We start from the raw sequence: 18,363 nt of genomic DNA on the forward strand, positions 1-18,363 counted from the left end.
CTTTGTGTGACTGTTTAACGGAACCCTGGACAGTCGCATGTGCTCGGTCTGTTAGGCTTTTGCTCACGGTTTGGGGAAAGCTTGGGAGGGGATATCCGTAGCCTGGGAGTGGGTTGCCTCACGGTGGTGTGGCGTCCTGGTGGTTAGGTGACGCAGGCTGCTGGCTTAACAGGTGAGAGTCAGGGAGCCAATCCTCCTGTGAGCAGCTCACTCTTCCTGCCCAGTCCCGGGTGCCAGCAGAGCTCTTGTGACCGAACACTCCCGGGCTGGAAGGGATCTTATTTTCTGACCCTTGTGAACGCTCAGGAGAATTCCTGACAGTTAATGTCTCAGACTTTTCCCCATATTTTTGAACTCTGATGGGACCTCGCTTTCACAGCCCTGCTGGTGACTGTGGCTGGTGGTACCAGACCCTCCTGTGGTGAAATGAATGCTTGTGTTCCCTGCATTTGCTTCTCCGTTTAGATTCCGGGTGTAGCCATTTTACCTCCAGCCCTGGAGCTTGCTGACCCCTCCTTCACGCCCTCCTCCCCCGTCCTCGCTCCCGCTGCCCTCTGGGGCCGAGGTCAGGAGGTCGTCAGCGGAACTGGGAAATCTTTTTTGCAATGAGCAGCTTTTTGGTTAAAGATTTATTCTGGGCTTTCATCTGCAACAGTAACGTTGTACATGGGGTTGTTCCAGGTTGGATTTGGGGCATGCAGGGATGGCCCCAGAACCTCGCTTTATGAAGCTTAGTGGCAGATACGCCGAAGTATCGTGATGGTGTGTCTTTGGGGTGGTGGGAGTTTGGATAATTTTTTTACTCCCTCTTTTTTTGTTTGTTTGTTTTTGTTTTTTGATTGTTTGTTTTCTATATCACTGTGTTTTAGTGTGGCTGCTGTAACAATATACCGCCAACTGGATGGCTTAAACAAACATTTGTTTCTCACAGTTTTGAAAACTGGAAAGCCCAAGATCATGGTGCTGGTTGATTGGGTGTCTGGTGAGGGCCTATTTCCTGGTTTACAGAGGGACACCTTCTTGCTGTGTCCTCAAAGGGTGGATAGAGAGAGCGGTGGCCTCTTATAAGGACACTGATTGCATCATGGGGGGTTCTACCCTCACGACCTCACTAAACCTAAGCACCTCCCAGAGGCCCCCTCCGAATACGTCACCTTGGGGGATTACGGCTTCTGCATAGAGCCTTAGGGGTAGGGGGATATATTCCATGCGTGTCACCAGGACTATGACTAATAAAAGGAGCTGGATCTTGCAGTCAGGCAGACCCAGGTCTGAATCCTAGCATTGCCACGTGGTAGTGGTGTGACTTCAGGTACATTAGGTATTATACACGGGTTTTCCACATGAAATTTGGGGTGTCGGTATCGGTGTTGGCTTCCCAGGGCTGGGGTCCTTAGATGAAACCGCATGTGTGAGTTCCCAGTGGGCACTCGGCAAAGGGTTCCTCTCCTTTGATCCTTGCTCTTCCTTACAGCCGAGCGCTTTGAGTGGGGAGTGCTGAATAAACGAATGACCAGACTCCCGTGCTGGTTTCCTTCCAGTGATCTGTAGAACGCAGCCGCGGGTTCCTTCGCCTCTGACTTTGCGGCCCTGGTGCTCTGCCCCACTGAGCTCGTCAAGTGCTGGCTGCAGACCATGTATGAGATGGAGTCGTCAGGGAAGATCGCCAGAAGCCACAAGTAAGCGCTGTTCGGGGTTTCTCATTGCCTTGGTGCATTGAGTATTTGTCAGTTTTATATTCTACTAAAACTCAGTGGCAGAGAAAGAGATTTATCTACTCCAAAATACTGTGGTTTTAGAACTCTTTCCCCTACCAGTCAGAGGGGTACTTCCTAAATGACCTTTCAGAGGCCGGACCCACTCCTGCTCCCACAACAGACCACTGTCTGCAGATGTTTCACACCTGGGACGTGGAGAGGCCGAGAGCTCCTCTCACTCTTGGCTCATCGAGTGCATGAGGCAGTGTCCCCAGCTGTGTTGGAGGCACACAGCAGACAGCTTTGAAACCGTGTCTGAGAGCTGAGCCTTCAGAATTGCCAACTTAGGTTCCAAGATGGATATTTGGTGCCCATTCCCAGGTTTCACGTGAGCGGATCAGCCCAGATTTCAGGGTCACTCTTTTACCTACCCCCCGCACCCTTCTCGTGTACTGACAGCGAGCCTGTCTTCTGAACACTCCTCAGAGCCCTGGGGAGCTACTCTGCAGTTATCAGAATGCTCTCCCCCTCAGTCCTGCAAACAGATTCTAGTTACATGAGTGTGTGTCATACACAGTGTGATTTATTGTCTTTATTAATCTCAACACTTGCTTATTTATCTTGACATCTGGCTGACTAAAGCTCTTTGTCACTGTGGTTGACTCAGTGTGTAAATCTGACCGGAAAAACCAGATTAATTGACCTTTTACACAAGTAGTCTCCTCCCAGGGAGGGTGGGGTTTCTGACAGAGTTCTATATCTTGCACTCTGGGGATTCTTTACAACCAGTTTGAAGATACTCTTTTTAGCCTAGAGGTCCAAAAGCATAAGTCTTTAAAACTTTTTATTGAAATCTGGTGTAGACCCAGAAATCATAAGTGGGGGTTCTAATAGTCACTAAATACACAATTTGGTAACCAATGCCCAGATTCAGAGTTAGAACAGGAACAGAACCCAGAAAGTTGTTCTCATGTCCCCTAGGAGTAGTTTAAGGTTTTTTTTTTTTTTTTTTCATTTAAATTTTTAATTTATATTCAATTTAGTTAACATATAATGTATTATTAGTTCCAGGGTAGGATTTAGTGATTTATCACTTAAATACAACACTCAGTGCTAGTTACATCAAGCATCCTTCTTAATGCCCGTCACCAATTACCCCACCCTACCCCCCTCTCCTAAAGCAACCTTCAGATGGTTTCCCAAGGTGCTTTTTTTTTTTTTTAAAGATTTTATTTGTTTATTTGACAGACAGCATAAGTAGGCAGAAAGGCAGACAGAGACAGAGAGGGAAGCAGACGTGGGGCTCAATCCCAGGACCCTGGGATCATGACCTGAGCCGAAGGCAGATGCTTTAACCCACTGAGCCACCCAGGCACCCCTTCCTGAGGTAGTTTTAAGGAAAGTAATTGTTGGCTCCAAAAACTTAAGCAAATGGACACCTTGCACCAAGTTAAGTATCAGTTGACAATATTTTAGGTATGGCTATATACTCCTGGCCTACACAGGGGTATGTGGTACCTTGGGGTTAAGATTGGTTCAGAAGGCAGGCCAGTCCCGTTGAGTTGGATCACTGTGTTACATTCTCATTATAGAATGCGAGCTGAGTTGTAGGAAGGATCTAGATAATGAGTGATGCCTGATGAAGCCTTCTGAAATACTTTTGATTACCGAGTGGTTTGATTCTTCACTGGTGTAAGCGAGGTCACCTGCTGAGAGCACTGTGAAGAGCAAGGAGTTCCCTAATACACACCAAAGATGTGGTTTCTGCTGCTGTTTTCCTGACAGATGAGGCCTGCCATGGTGCACACCGTCAGGAAGAGGGGTCTAGACAGAAAGGATCCTGCATTACTGCTGCTCCAGGGCTCTGATCAGCCTGAAGTAGAAGTTCCTGCCTACTTACCTTCTAAAACTAAATCCTTAGTGCCTCTTGCCCTGTACAGTTTCTAAGAATTTCCATTGTCGTGCCTTCAAGTAACATCTACTCCCTTACTCCTTCACTGCACTAGCACAAAGCGAAAAGACCGTAAGCATTGAACAGATTCCTTCTATACCCACCCGTTCGAAAGAAAGGTAGAGGAGGGTAGGCACAGAAGGAGGTAGAGGAGTGAGCAAATACGATGAGCTTGTACAGCTCCTTATTGTAATTTCTCTTATTCATTGTTGGACAGAAGTGGGTATTGGCTATTTTACATCTTGGATAATATCCAGAATGTATGAATGCATTTTTTTTTCAATGAACTAAAAAATAGATTTGTTTACTGAGGGCAAGAGGATGCAAGCAATATAAAAATCAGAGCTTATCTGGCTTTCCCTGACTTTTCTTTCTCCACCTGTCAAATGGGGGTTGGATTTTATTTGTATGTGTTATGAGCGTCCTGATCTGCTCCTGGAGTCCTTTATACAGGGGGAAGCTGTGGGTCAGATTACTGAAGACCACCTCCACTGACGACCTGTGGGGAGAACAGTCATCAGGCAGGAGTGTTGGCTCGGTAGCACCTACTTCTTTTCCCTTGTTTCTTGTGTACCATAAAATAGACCTTGCCTGCGATGGTGAGCCTTGCAACTAGCAAAAAGCAGCTCTAGAAACCTGCCTTGCCACGTTGGCACTGGTCTAGGTCCTTTGTTCTGTCCACACTCAGAGGAGGTCTTTCTGATTTTCCAGAAGTCCAGTGTACTCCTTCTCCAGGAGTGTTCTCAGGGCTTCCTTTCCTGAGTGGTACACTTGGGAAATGTGAACATGGTTCCATTTGAGACGGGGTTCTGGCGTAGTCTGTTGAAGTCTTGGCCGGAGGCATAGTGGCCACACACAGGTCTCTATGAATACACACTTTAATGATATTTCCTAGCTGTTGGATAGTTCAGGTGAGAACAGTTCTTCTAAAATAATGGGATCTGTGCTTCTCTGAGATTTCCTCCCTGCAGAAGCCTCATTTTCAGAATTTGGGCGCCTGAGTTTCTAGAATCAGCCATTCCCTGCCTGCCCAGGGTTGAGCCAGGCCTGCCACTGGTGTGGGAGTGCCAGCCTCGCCCCCCTGTCCCCCCATTTCACTGGCCCTAAGCACAGCTCCCTGTCTCCCTGCAGCACAGTCTGGTCCGTGATGAAGAGCGTCCTCAGGAAGGACGGCCCCTTGGGCTTCTACCAAAGCCTCTCCAGCACCTTACTCCGAGAGGTGCCTCGCTATTTCCTCTTCTTTGGCGGCTACGAGCTGAGCAGGTTATTTTTTGCATCAGGGAGATCGAAGGATGAGCTACGTAATCATTTGGCTGGGCTGGGCCAGGCCGCGCCCCACACTGGCCTGCTTGTTGCAGAGGCTGTGGGGGTCTGCTAGGCACGGAGGTTTCTGGAGGCTTGGAAAGGACTTTGGCACCTTCCTCTGGATGCACTCATTTCCTCGCCACAAGGATGAAGCTGTGCATCCCAGAATTCTTTACTGGAGTAACATTTTAAGGGAGAAGATAGAAATTACTTTCCTCTGGGGACTCTTCAATAAAGGGGTAAATCACCTGTAAAGTTGTTGCAATAAGCATAAAACTTGGTAACAAATCTTGAGTGTATTTCCAGAGGACTGAAAAGAATTCTTTCTAGCTTGTCCTGTGTAGCTGCTTGACGCAATCATGTCAATGTTTGGCTTGCATGAATGATTACTTGTTTCTTCTCAAACACATCACTTCAGTGTTTTGGTCTTATTCTGGGGTTAGGCAAGCTCCCAGGCTTAACTATCATGTTTAATAAGACAACTTTGGCTTTCGTGGTAAAGGAAGAATCAGGGCTGTGGGGCTTTAACATAATGAAATACAGCAGACTGAGAGGGTTGGAAAAAACATGACCTGTGTTTCAGTGGCCACTATTCTCATTCCCATGGGGTGGGGGGTGGGTTGCCATATTATTGGGGCCTGCTGGTTCTGTGTGGGCCAGTCCCACGGAGGGCAGGCCAGGTGGGACACAGCGCCACAGTGACCAGCACTGATATGGTCCTGTGATGAGGGGCAGACCCAGAGTGCCACATGGGACCTTCTGTCCCCTGTGCAGGGAGCCCAAAGGGGCTAAATCCCCGAGATCATGACCTGAGCTGAAGGCAGATGCCTTACTGACTGAGACACGGGTGCCCCAAGTATCAGCATTTTTATTTGTATCTACCTGCACCCACTACCACCTTGACCTCTGGAAATGTCCTTGAGACAAAAATGCTGTTGGCTGCTTTCCTCCTCCAGGCCCTGTCCCTTTGATGTTAAGCGGTGGAGTTGGTGGGATCTGCCTCTGGCTTGCTGTTTACCCAGGAGATTGTGTCAAATCCAGAATTCAAGTTCTTTCCATGTCTGGAAAACAGGCAGGATTTATCAGAACCTTTATAAGCATTGAGAAAAATGAAGGTGAGTCTGCTCATTGCAGAAATAGAGTGGGTATGTCTAGACCAGGTATTTCGCTGTAACCCTCGTGGAGGTCAATCACGTGTGTGTGGTTGTTCTCTTCCCCTGCCCCCTGTCCTTTATCTAGTGCCCCTGCCTTAGCTTGCTTCCATTCTCAATAATGTTTGATGTCCTTGTTCCTCGCTTCTGGGCCAGGATTCTTTGTTCTAAATAGCCCGGAGGGAACTTTAAAACTGCAGATTGTTCCAAGAGGACAAATGCTTGGAAGTCAGCACCCCTTGTACTATAGAGTATAGATAGTATCAGAAAACCATCTCTAACAGAACCACTAAAGGATTTAAAAGAACTTGCTGAAAGTCCCTAATGCTCAGACTTCCTGAAGGTGATTGGCTCTGAATTTTGAGAGTTAACGTAGGAGTATCAAGATTGTCTAGGAGATGTTTGTATAATGCCCGGATCGTGCCTCTGGTGAGCAGAGATCTGTCCTTTCAGCATCCGCTCTACATCTTCCACCTCGGGATGTGAACTTCTCGGGCTTGATTTTGCGAGAGAGCAGTCACAGGGTGTGGAAACGGTTCAGTTCATACTCCAGAGTTGCATAAAGCCTCATAATTGCACAGAGCCCTTACGCCTCCCTCATCCACTTGGATCTTCATAAGTCTGGGCAGTGCCAGCTGTGGACACAGGACTGTGCTTTTGGCCCAGTGTCTTGCGGTCCTTGTCCTCCCGACTGAATCTGTGAGGCTGCTGCCCTCCTGTGTTCTGGGGCTGCTTCTCTCTGCCCAGGTGAGGCTTCGTACCAGGAGCAAGTCTGGGACTCGTGTGTGGTACCTGAGCGTCACCAAGATTTGCTGGAACACTGGATGCCTGGCCTCGTTGCCGTGAGCCTCCATCCTTCCCGTTCGTCCAGGGATAACTGGACAGAAGCCCTTCCGTCCCTTGTTGGCATTCAGTGTGTTGTCTGGATCTGTCAGTGTCCAGCCCTGGGCTCTGCGGCTTCACAGGGTCTCTCTGAGAAGGGGCGTCTCAGTCTATGATCACTTTTTGTCTTCTAGGAATAACAGCCTTATATTCTGGACTGAAACCCAAATGATCCGAGGGTTCCCTGCCAATAGGACGCTCTTTCTGGCCTACGAATTCATTAGGAAGCTGATGAGCCAGTTCGAAGCCTACTGAAGTGTCCTGGCAAAACGAAATCCAAGCCTAGGCACGAGATCATGACAGTTCATCTCAGGGTTTCATGGAGTACAAGACCAATGGGGAATTATTTTGGTTTCATAGGAGTTCTGTTTTTTTGGTCTTCCCTTATACTCTAAATCTTAAACTTTGTGAAAAGGGTCTCCATTTTATCCTATTAATTTCTGCCCATAATCGTACTGAAATTGAACTCAGTTGCTGCTCTTGTCCTTGGTGGGACATTTAGGGTGATCTGCCGACCCTGTACAGGATCTGAAAGGCTAAATATAGTTCTTTCGGGACTTTTCGTAAACCTGTATGTGTCCGTGCAGCTTGGATGGTTACATGTTAGAAGGCGTCATTTGGTTCCATGTTTAATTCTCAGATCTCACCAGAAAAACTGAGGTAACCATGTTTCATGAAGATGACTATAAGTGATTCCTTACTCTAGATGTAGGCTTTTAGAACCTTAGTACATGCACTGTGCTAAGTGGCTGAAGTTCAGTTTTTCTGTGGTGCTTGACAACTGAACTATCTATGTAGATTTTGTAGAGGAGAACATATCCGCAAACTGGTGTGGCTTCCATGTTCACGATTTAAGTTAGGAGTAAGCCTCTTGGACTTTCCCAAGATGTTCTACTGTTAAAATAGTGCCATTCACTTCCTAGGTGGGATCATCTTGACCCCTGACACATTGTCAGGTGTGGTGAGAGCAGCACGCCCCTCACCTGTGCCAGCTCCCCTTCTCTCCCAAAGAACTCCGCCTCTGCTGGGCCTTAGGTTGAGGGAGGTGCTGAGGGGAGGGGGCCCTGCTGCTGTGCTTTGTGAAGGCCCATGACCGCCAGCAGGCCTGCTCTTCCGTCTCTGGGTCCTGGCCTGGGTAGGATTGCAGATTATTTCTTTGGACCTTCTTTCGCCTGCTGATGCACTTTGGCCCACTCACTCACTCACTGCCTCCACTGACCAGAAACCCTTCCCGGGAGCAGAGTGCCAAAGCCAAGAGAAGCCCTTGTTCCCTACTGGTGCCTGAAGGACAGTGCTCATGGGCAAGGTCCTCTTTTGGATGGAACTGGACAGAACCGAGGGCTTGTCCTCCACAGTGTGTGATGTTGGGGCTGACGCTCTTGTTTACATTTATCTCAAGATTGCTAACTGCCATGTTTCTTATTGGGTTGGAGCCTTTTACATTTGGTACTGGCAGTCCGTGGATTTTCAGGATTGTATATAGGGGGTGACTTTACAAAGCAATGAAACAAACCAAGTAATTTCATTTAGCTATGCCATACGAATGCACTAACCACCACCACAAACTCCAGGTCACCTGGTGGAAGAGGGTCCCTTCTTGTCCCCACTTAGGCAAGCCTCATCATACCGTGCTGCTCCAAGACCAGCAAGGGCTCTCTCAGAAACCAGTGTTCCTAAGCAGGCTGACTCTGCTAACATCTGTCCCGTGTGTGTCTGTCCTTGTTGGCACAGTGTCCCCCTTGAGTGAAACCTCTGGTTACCTGAAGCTTTTTGTTCTCTGCAGAGGCTCTGTGCTAACTCTAGCCCATGCGCCAGAAGCCAGAGCGTCGGGGCAGTGAGCAGCTGCTCTTTCTGTATACTGCAGCTGTGCAAATTGGCCCACCAGCAGCATTCTTCTTCTGCTGGTTGTGTGGATGGGGTTGATGTAGCAGGAAACTGTTCTATTTTTTAAAAATAGCTAAATTTCCTATTATGTTTTGGATAATTGTATTCCAGGGTAGTCCGATCTATTCGAAAAAAAAGAGTATCATTCTGATGTACCATGATGTAAGATTCTTGAGTTCTTCAAGGAAGTATTTATGTCAGTTTGTAAGGAGGCAAGCCTGTAAATTCTCTTTATGTGAGCAAAAGCACAAGAGTGTAGCAACTCAGTGGCCAGGAATTTGGATGCATCTTGGAGGGTTAGGGAAGAGAAACCCTAACTGTAATCTTCTTTCAGAAAGCAAGTCTTGAAAATTGGGGTTTTCTTCCTTAGTGCCAGCTAAGTATCTACCCCCTACCCCCTGCCACGTGGTCTGCCCCTTTGGCTTATGATTGCATGCATGTTCAAGGGAACAGTACAAACTGTTTAGCAGCAACATGTGTTATTGTACACAAATTATAGCAAGTAATATAGTCAAAGCTTTTCCTAAAAAGCCTTTAGATGGGCTATTGCACTGGTAGCTGAGACCCTTTGAGGGCTATTTGGAGGGAAAGACAGCATCTGCATCCAGGCATGTTCATAAATAAGGAACATATTAACATATAAATAATGACATATAAATAAAACATATAAATAACGACCTTCGAATAAAACAGCATCCAGCAACGAAGAGAATAGGATTCCCTGTGGACACTGGACTAACCAGTGTTTATAGTTAAAGGATGATCTACACAGAGTTCCCTACATTTAAATGAAGTTGGCTGGGAGCAGAATCTGTGTCAGGGGCTTTACTTTAAAATCATCTAGATTTCTCTAGGCAGACATTTCCTTTGACTTCACGGTGATGTTACAAAGAGAAAGAATCTACTGTAACATCTGCTTATGTTTACCCAGATTCTCTTGTCCTCCAAGGACTGCCTGTGTAATTGAAGCTTGTATCACAAGCTCAGCGGGGACTGTTTATAGGAACGGTCCTATGGGCTCAAGCCTCGTACTGGTGCCAGTCGGAGGTTTGTTAAATAGCTTAGAAATGACCTGTTTAATCTGACATTACACATGTGAAAGCAGGGACTACTTACCCAAAAATACATGATAAACCTCACGCAATATTGTGAGGAATCATTTTAAATGTTATTTTGATATGAAAGTTCTTTTAAACTCTTAACTTTGGCACGCAGTCCCCAGGAACAGTAGTTCTCTCAACTCTGGCATACATCCTTCAGGAAAGAAAAAGGACCACTAACCTTTTATAATGCATATACTTAAGGTGTCAAAAATGCATATGTAAATGTACTGTAAGTATACATGCAAGGAAGGAGGGTTAGGAGACCTAAATGTGTGGCAGGGATTGTGGGGAACAGGATCCTTCTATCCCACTTCTTCAAAGTACAGCTCGACTGCAAACTCCTCAAGGTAGATGTTCCATGTATTTTTTTTTTTTTTTTTAATGTGGATTATCCAGTTGGTTCCGTGGAAGGTAAAGCCTAGGAAAGAAGAAACATGTTTCAAGCACAGAAGGCCAACCAGGGTTAGTCTTAGTCCCTCTCCTGTGCCTCAGTTGGCACATACAAGTGGAAGGGCTTGGTAACATCTGGGATGGTCAATGTTGGGGCAGTCAGTAAGGCTGTTTGTAATTCCCCAAATGCTCCTTCTGCCTCAGCTGTCCACTCTACCATAGTGAGTCCTCCCTTAGCCAGTTCACAGAGAGGTCGCACCATCTCCGCGCACCGCGGTATCCACAGCTTGCAGCAGGCCACCGTCCCAAGGAACTCCCTCATGGAGACCGAAGCCTAAATAAGTGGCGTGGCTCTGACAGAGCTGTGTTTGTATTGCTGACACCCGATACCCTTTTCCCTGCAGAGTCTGCAAGAGAGCTCTTGTCCCCCACAAGCAAGACCCATAGTCCTCAGCGGCTATTTCTACTATTCCCACTAACTCAGTCCTCCTTCAAGTACTAGAGAAATAGAATTCTAGAGAACTTCCAGACTCAGGAACGAATTTCCAGAGAGGGAAGAAGTTTCCCTGGAATAATCTTCAGATAATTTATAAAAAAAAGATTTCCCAGTTTAGTCACTAGAAAGTCATTTCTAAAATAGAGACTATTGATTTTTTTTTTTTTTAAGCTGTCTTCACGGATTCTTACTGTGTCCTCTAACTTCTGCCCTAGATCCAGGTGTGTGTCAGTCACCTTTAAACTAGCTAAAGCCTTCCTCGAGGATGCTTTCCTTTCTGGCCTAGAATATGGTAGGTGGTCGGTCATCAGAAGGTGAACACACACGGTAGACCTGCCCTAGTCGAGGCAATTGAGCAGACTCCTGCTACACTTGCAAGGGGAGGGATTTATTACCACACCTAGATCTGATTAGAATACGTCTCAGCTCCTATGACACGGTCCTATGGCATGGACTTTGAGGTTAAGGCCACAGTGGTTCTCAACGCTAACCCTATATTTTACATAATGAAGAATGGGGGACTTGAGGATTTCTTGGTTTCTATAAATTGAGGGCAGGAGTACCATTCTGCCTTACACAGATCTTGGAGATTAAGCCATTTCTACTGGATTATATCAGAGCCATACCTTTTATTTTGTAAAAATGATGTATGGAACCAAAAAAAACATGGACACTGGTCATAATACTTGGGTAGGTCCTAAAATTAAAAGAAAAAAAGTTAATTTTCATAGTAAAAATGATACTAAAAACTAATTCCAAAGGGATTAAAATTCCTCCTTTTCCCTCCTTTCTATATATGTTGAACAATTAGAGCCGTTAGACACACAGCACTTAACCTCTATAACCCTCTGCTCACGACACAAAGGAGACTTTAAGAAATGGCTTTTTCTTGCCATTCCTATCAAAATTTAAGGAAATGTGTTTTTTTCTATATAAATTAGACAATAGTCCTCCAACCTAGTTTACATCGTGCTGACCAGAGACTGATGCCACTTTATGTCCAAAGACCTCATCCATTTCTACAAGCAGCAGCTGCACTGATAATTGACTGTCAGTATTAATGATAAGAATACCCACACATGAGAGAGTTTTCATTCATGGCCCTTGAAAATCACAAAATTAAGCAACACTGCCCAGGCCAGTACTTCTTATAGTGGAGCTCCTGCTTTGGACCACTGACTGAGCGAGTGTTCAGACCGGCTTCAGGGATCAAAGGGGAGCCATCTGATATGGGAACCACCAAGGTCACTTGCTTCCACACACCTACCATTTCACTACTGAACAGATTTTCCCATAACGGGGAGCAAGCAGGGGGTGAAGGAGGGCACAAACTTTAACTTGATCAACACTGTTAGTTATTGGCAGTTCTGCTTGATGATTTCAATAGGAAAACAAAACCACTGAGGCTTAGAAATTCATGTAAAGAGTAACACTTGTACACTTTGTGACTTCTCAGCAGAACTTACACACTCATGTTCAGAGCAATGACAATGGCAAACATTCTCATTTTTCATAAGGTAAATGTTAGATTAAAAATACTATTTAAGGGGCACCTGGGTGGCTCAGTGGGTTAAAGCCTCTGCCTTCAGCTCAGGTCATGATCTCAGGGTCCTGGGATGGAGCCCCATATCGGGCTCTCTGCTCAGCAGGGAGCCTGCTTCCCCCCTCCCTCTCTGCCTGCCTCTCTGCCCACTTGTGATCTCTGTCTGTCAAATAAAATTTTAAAAAATACTATTTAACATGAATTATGTATCGGCTCAAAGGAAAGTCAGCTCTCCCTCATTTTAAAGTACTTTATAAACTATGGGGAGCACTGTGTTTTAAACATGCAAAACAAAAGTGTGATCACCACTCTGCAGTAAACATACCTTTGTTTTTTCCCTATTTGAAAATATATGCAAGTTGTATAGAATTTAGAAAAAATGAGCAAGGGGCGCCTGGGTGGCTCAGTGGGTTAAGCCTCTGCCTTTGGCTCAGGTCACGATCCGTCCTGGGATTGAGCCCCACATAGGGCTCTCTGCTCAGCGGGGTGCCTGCTTCCCCCACTCTCTGTCTACTTGTGATCTCTGTCAAATAAAATCTTTTTTTAAAAATGAGCAAAAAATCTCTTATGTTCTTTTTAAAAATTTTGATATAGACCGGCCTTGTTTTTCTCCCCCTCTCTGGCGAGGGGTTGACATCTCCTATCCTGTTCCTTGCCAGGAATTGTAGTAAAGGAAAGCCTAAATCAGAATCATTCAAAAGGCCAGACAAGAATACTGGCATAGGTTGGTTCTGGATGACTCACGGAAGAAGAGAAAAACTGCACTTTGAAGTCATCATACAGTGGTGGGCAGATGGACAGATGGATTGTCACGCTGTCTGTTTCCGCATCATGAAGGATCTGTGAATGATCACACGGAACTCAGAATCATAACCCTAGCTAATGGGTGGATAAATGGTGAAGTCCAGTTTGCTTATCGCAGCTTCCTGGATTTATCAAGTACACTTGGTCTCAGAGTGCAGCCATTACACATATAAATAAATGTGAACCATTGTTTCTTTTCTTTTTTTTATTAATTTTTTATTTTTTATAAACATATGTTTTTATCCCCAGGGGTACAGGTCTGTGAATCACCAGGTTTACACACTTCACAGCACTCACCAAAGCACTTACCCTCCCCAACGTCCATAATCCCACCCCCTGCTCTAGATCCATCCATGTTGTCGCAAATGGCAAGATTTCATTTCTTTTGATGGCTGCCTAGTATTCCATTGTGTATATATACCACATCTTCTTGATCCATTCATCTGTTAATGGACATCTAGGTTCTTTCCATAGTTTGGCTATTGTGGACATTGCTGCTATAAACATTCGGGTGCACGTGCCCCTTTGGATCACTACGTTTGTATCCTTAGGGTAAATACCCAGTAGTGCAATTGCTGGGTCATAGGGCAGTTCTATTTTCAACATTTTGAGGAACCTCCATGCTGTTTTCCACAGTGGCTGCACCAGCTTCCATTCCCACCAACAGTGTAGGAGGGTTCCCCTTTCTCCGCATCCTCGCCAGCATCTGTCATTTCCTGACTTGTTGATTTTAGCCATTCTGACTACTGTGAGGTGATCTCTCATTGTGGTTTTGAATTGTATTTCCCTGATGCCGAGTGATATGGAGCACTTTTTCATGTGTCTGTTGGCCATCTGGATGTCTTCTTTGCAGAAATGTCTGTTCATGTCCTCTGCCCATTTCTTGATTGGATTATTTGTTCTTTGGGTGTTGAGTTTGCTAAGTTCTTTATAGATTCTGGACACTAGTCCTTTATCTGATATGTCGTTTGCAAATATCTTCTCCCATTCTGTCAGTTGTCTTTTGATTTTGTTAACTGTTTCCGTTGCTGTGCAAAAGCTTTTGATCTTGATGAAATCCCAATAGTTCATTTTTGCCCTTGCTTCCCTTGCCTTTGGCGTTGTTCCTAGGAAGATGTTGCTGTGTCTGAGGTCGAAGAGGTTGCTGCCTGTGTTCTCCTCAAGGATTTGGATGGATTCCTTTTGCACATTGAGGTCCTTCATTCATTTTGAGTCTATTTTCGTGTGTGGTGTAAGGAAATGGTCCAATTTCATTTTTCTGCATGCGGCTGTCCAATTTTCCCAGCACCATTTATTGAAGAGGCTGTCTTTTTTCCATTGGACATTCTTTCCTGCTTTGTCGAAGATTAGTTGACCGTAGAGTTGAGGGTCTATTTCTGGGCTCTCTATTCTGTTCCATTGATCTATGTGTCTGTTTTTGTGCCAGTACCATGCTGTATTGATGATGACAGCTTTGTAATAGAGCTTGAAATCCAAATTGTGATGCCACCAACTTTGGCTTTCTTTTTCAATATCCCTTTGGCTATTCGAGGTCTTTTCTGGTTCCATTTAAATTTTAGAATTATTTGTTCCTTTTCTTTGAAAAAGATGGATGGTACTGAGATAGGAATTGAATTAAATGTGTAGATTGCTTTAGGTAGCATTTTCACAATATGTATTCTTCCAATCCAGGACCATGGAACATTTTTCCATTTCTCTGTGTCTTCCTCAATTTCTTTCATGAGTACTTTATAGTTTTCTGAGTATAGATTCTGTGCCTCTTTGGTTAGGTTTATTTCTAGGTATCCTATGGTTTTGCGTGCAATTGTAAATGGGATTGACTCCTTAATTTCTCTTTGTTCTGTCTTGTTGTTGGTGTAGAGAAATGCAACTGATTTCTGTGCATTGATTTTATATCCTGACACTTTACTGAATTCCTGTATAAATTCTAGCAGTTTTGGAGTGGAGTCTTTTGGGTTTTCCACATATAGTATCATATCATCTGCAAAGAGTGATAATTTGACTTCTTCTTTGCCGATTTGGATGCCTTTAATTTCCTTTTGTTGTCTGAATGCTGAGGCTAGGACCTCTAGTACTATGTTGAATAGCAGGGGTGATAATGGACATCCCTGCCGTGTTCCTGACCTTAGCGGAAAAGCTTTCAGTTTTTGTCCATTGAGAATGATATTTGTGGTGGGTTTTTCACAGATGGCTTTGATGATATTGAGGTATGTGCCCTCTATCCCTACACTTTGAAGAGTTTTGATCAGGAAGGGATGCTGTACTTTGCCAAATGCTTTTTCAGCATCTATTGAGAGTATCATATGGTTCTTGTTCTTTCTTTTATTGATGTGTTGTATCACATTCACTGATTTGTGGATGTTGAACCAACCTTGCAGTCCTGGAATAAATCCCACTTGGTCGTGGTGAATAATCCTTTTAATGTACTGTTGAATCCTATTGGCTAGTATTTTGTTTCGTATTTTTGCATCTGTGTTCATCAAGGATATTGGTCTATAGCTCTCTTTTTTGATGGGAATCCATATCTGGTTTGGGGATCAAGTTGATGCTGGCCTCATAAAATGAGTTTGGAAGTTTTCCTTCCATTTCTACTTTTTGGAACAGTTTCAGGAGAATAGGAATTAGTTCTTCTTTAAATGTTTGGTAGAATTCCCCCGGGAAGCCGTCTGGCCCTGGGCTTTTGTTTGTTTGGAGATTTTTAATGACTGTTTCAATCTCCTTACTGGTTATGGGTCTGTTCAGGCTTTCTATTTCTTCCTGGTTCAGTTGTAGTAGTTTATAGGTTTCTAGGAATGCATCCATTTCTTCCAGATTGTCAAATTTATTGGCGTAGAGTTGCTCATAGTATGTTCTTATAATAGTTTGTATTTTTTTGGTGTTAGTTGTGATCTCTCCTCTTTCATTCATTATTTTATTTATTTGGGTCCTTTCTCTTTTCTTTTTGATAAGTCGGGCCAGGGGTTTATCAATTTTATCAATTCTTTCAAAGAACCAGCTCCTAGTTTCATTGATTTGTTCTATTGTTTTTCTGGTTTCTATTTCATTGATTTCTGCTCTGATCTTTATAATTTCTCTTCTGCTGCTGGGCATAGGGTTTCTTTCTTGTTCTTTCTCCAGCTCCTTTAGGTGTAGGGTTAGGTTATGTACCTGAGACCTTTCTTGTTTCTTGAGAAAGGCTTGTACCGCTATATATTTTCCTCTCAGGACAGCCTTTGTTGTGTCCCACAGATTTTGAACCGTTGTATTTTCATTATCATTTGTTTCCATGATTTTTTTCAATTCTTCTTTAATTTCCCGGTTGACCCATTCATTCTTTAGAAGGATGCTGTTTAGTCTCCATGTATTTGGGTTCTTTCCGAACTTCCTTTTGTGGTTGAGTTCTAGCTTTAGAGCATTGTGGTCTGAAAATATGCAGGGAATGATCCCAATCTTTTGATACCGGTTGAGTCCTGATTTAGGACCGAGGATGTGATCTATTCTGGAGAATGTTCCATGTGCACTAGAGAAGAATGTGTATTCTGTGGCTTTGGGATGAAAAGTTCTGAATATATCTGTGATGTCCATCTGGTCCAGTGTGTCGTTTAAGGCCTTTATTTCCTTGCTGATCTTTTGCTTGGATGATCTGTCCATTTCAGTGAGGGGAGTGTTAAAGTCCCCTACTATTATTGTATTATTGTTGATGTGTTTTTTGATTTTGTTATTAATTGGTTTATATAGTCGGTTGCTTCCACGTTGGGGGCATAGATATTTGAAATTGTTAGATATTCTTGTTGGACAGACCCCTTGAGTATGATACAGTGTCATTCCTCATCTCTTATTATAGTCTTAGGCTTAAAATCTAATTGATCTGATATAAGGATTGCCACTCCTGCTTTCTTCTGATGTTCATTAGCATGGTAAATTCTTTTCCACCCCCTCACTTTAAATCTGGAGGTGTCTTCGGGCTTAAAATGAGTTTCTTGGAGGCAACATATAGATGGGTTTTGTTTTTTTATCCATTCTGATACCCTGTGTCTTTTGACAGGGGCATTTAGCCCATTAACATTCAGGGTAACTATTGAGAGATATTAATTTAGTGTCATTGTATTGCCTGTAAGCTGATTGTTACTGTATATGGTCTCTGTTCCTTTCTGATCTAACACTTGTAGGCTTTCTCTTTGCTTAGAGGACCACTTTCAATATTTCCTGTAGAGCTGGTTTGGTGTTTGCAAATTCTTTCAGTTTTTGTTTGTCCTGGAAGCTTTTAATCTCTCCTTCTATTTTCAATGATAGCCTAGCTGGATATAGTATTCTTGGCTGCATGTTTTTCTTGTTCAGTGCTCTGAAAATATCATACCAGCTGTTTCTGGCCTGCCAGGTCTCTGTGGATAAGTCAGCTGCCAATCTAATATTTTTACCATTGTATGTTACAGACTTCTTTTCCCGGGCTGCTTTCAGGATTTTCTCTTTGTCACTGAGACTTGTAAATTTTACTATTAGGTGATGGGGTGTGGCCTATTCTTATTGATTTTGAGGGGCGTTCTCTGAACCTCCTGAATTTTGATGCTCATTCCGTTTGCCATATTGGGGAAATTCTCACCAATAATTCTCTCCAGTATACCTTCCGCTCCCCTCTTCCTTCTTCTTCTTGAATCCCAATTATTCTAATGTTGTTTTGCCTTATGGTGTCAGTTATCTCTCGAATTCTCCCCTTGTGGTCCAGTAGCTGTTTGTCCCTCTTTTGTTCAGCTTCTTTATTCTCTGTCATTTGGTCTTCTATATCACTAATTCTTTCTTCTGCCTCATTTATCCTAGCAGTGAGAGCCTCCATTTTTTATTGCACGTCATTAATAGCTTTTTTGATTTCAACTTGGTTAGATTTTAGTTCTTTTATTTCTCCAGAACGGGCTTTTATATCTCCCGAGAGGGTTTCTTGTCATTTTATCCAGGTAAGAGTATATGAAGGAGCAAGTAAAATACTAAAAGGCTGGCAACAACCCCAGAAAAATATGCTTTAACCAAATCAGAAGAGATCACAAATCGTGAGGGGGGAGAAAGGGAATAAAAAGAGGTTCAAAAAGGGAGAAAGAAAAAAAAAAGAATAAAGAAAAAACAAACAAAGAAAAATATAAAAAAGAAAAAAAAATTTTAACAGAAGGTGAGAAAAAAAACAAAAAA

At 43.9% G+C, this 18,363-nt stretch overlaps 1 protein-coding gene and 1 pseudogene across 6 annotated transcripts in view; one reads left to right on the forward strand and one right to left on the reverse strand.

Annotated features, from left to right (window-relative positions):
- Positions 1–1,444: 1,444 nt before the first annotated feature.
- LOC123394207 lies at positions 1,445–7,241 on the forward strand (annotated as a pseudogene).
- Positions 7,242–10,152: 2,911 nt separating this feature from the next.
- Positions 10,153–18,363, reverse strand: part of LOC123394205 (phosphatidylinositol 3,4,5-trisphosphate 3-phosphatase TPTE2-like) — a 42,152-nt gene continuing 33,941 nt past the window's right edge. For 4 of the 6 annotated variants that reach the window (XM_045087965.1, XM_045087964.1, XM_045087969.1 and 1 more), the window contains 3 exons: positions 13,147–13,242; positions 11,486–11,556; positions 10,153–10,391 (listed from right to left, as the gene is read on the reverse strand). In XM_045087965.1, coding sequence (XP_044943900.1) covers positions 10,352–10,391; positions 11,486–11,556; positions 13,147–13,242 — 207 coding nt within the window. In that variant the 3' untranslated portion in view covers positions 10,153–10,351. The remainder of the gene's footprint in view (positions 10,392–11,485; positions 11,557–13,146; positions 13,243–18,363) is intronic. The other 2 variants (XM_045087966.1, XM_045087968.1) reach the window with 2 other exon arrangements.

Source organism: Mustela putorius, unplaced genomic scaffold (assembly GCF_011764305.1).
Source record: "Mustela putorius furo isolate JIRA1106 unplaced genomic scaffold, ASM1176430v1.1 tig00001929_pilon_pilon_pilon, whole genome shotgun sequence".
In the NCBI taxonomy this organism is placed as follows: domain Eukaryota; kingdom Metazoa; phylum Chordata; class Mammalia; order Carnivora; family Mustelidae; genus Mustela; species Mustela putorius.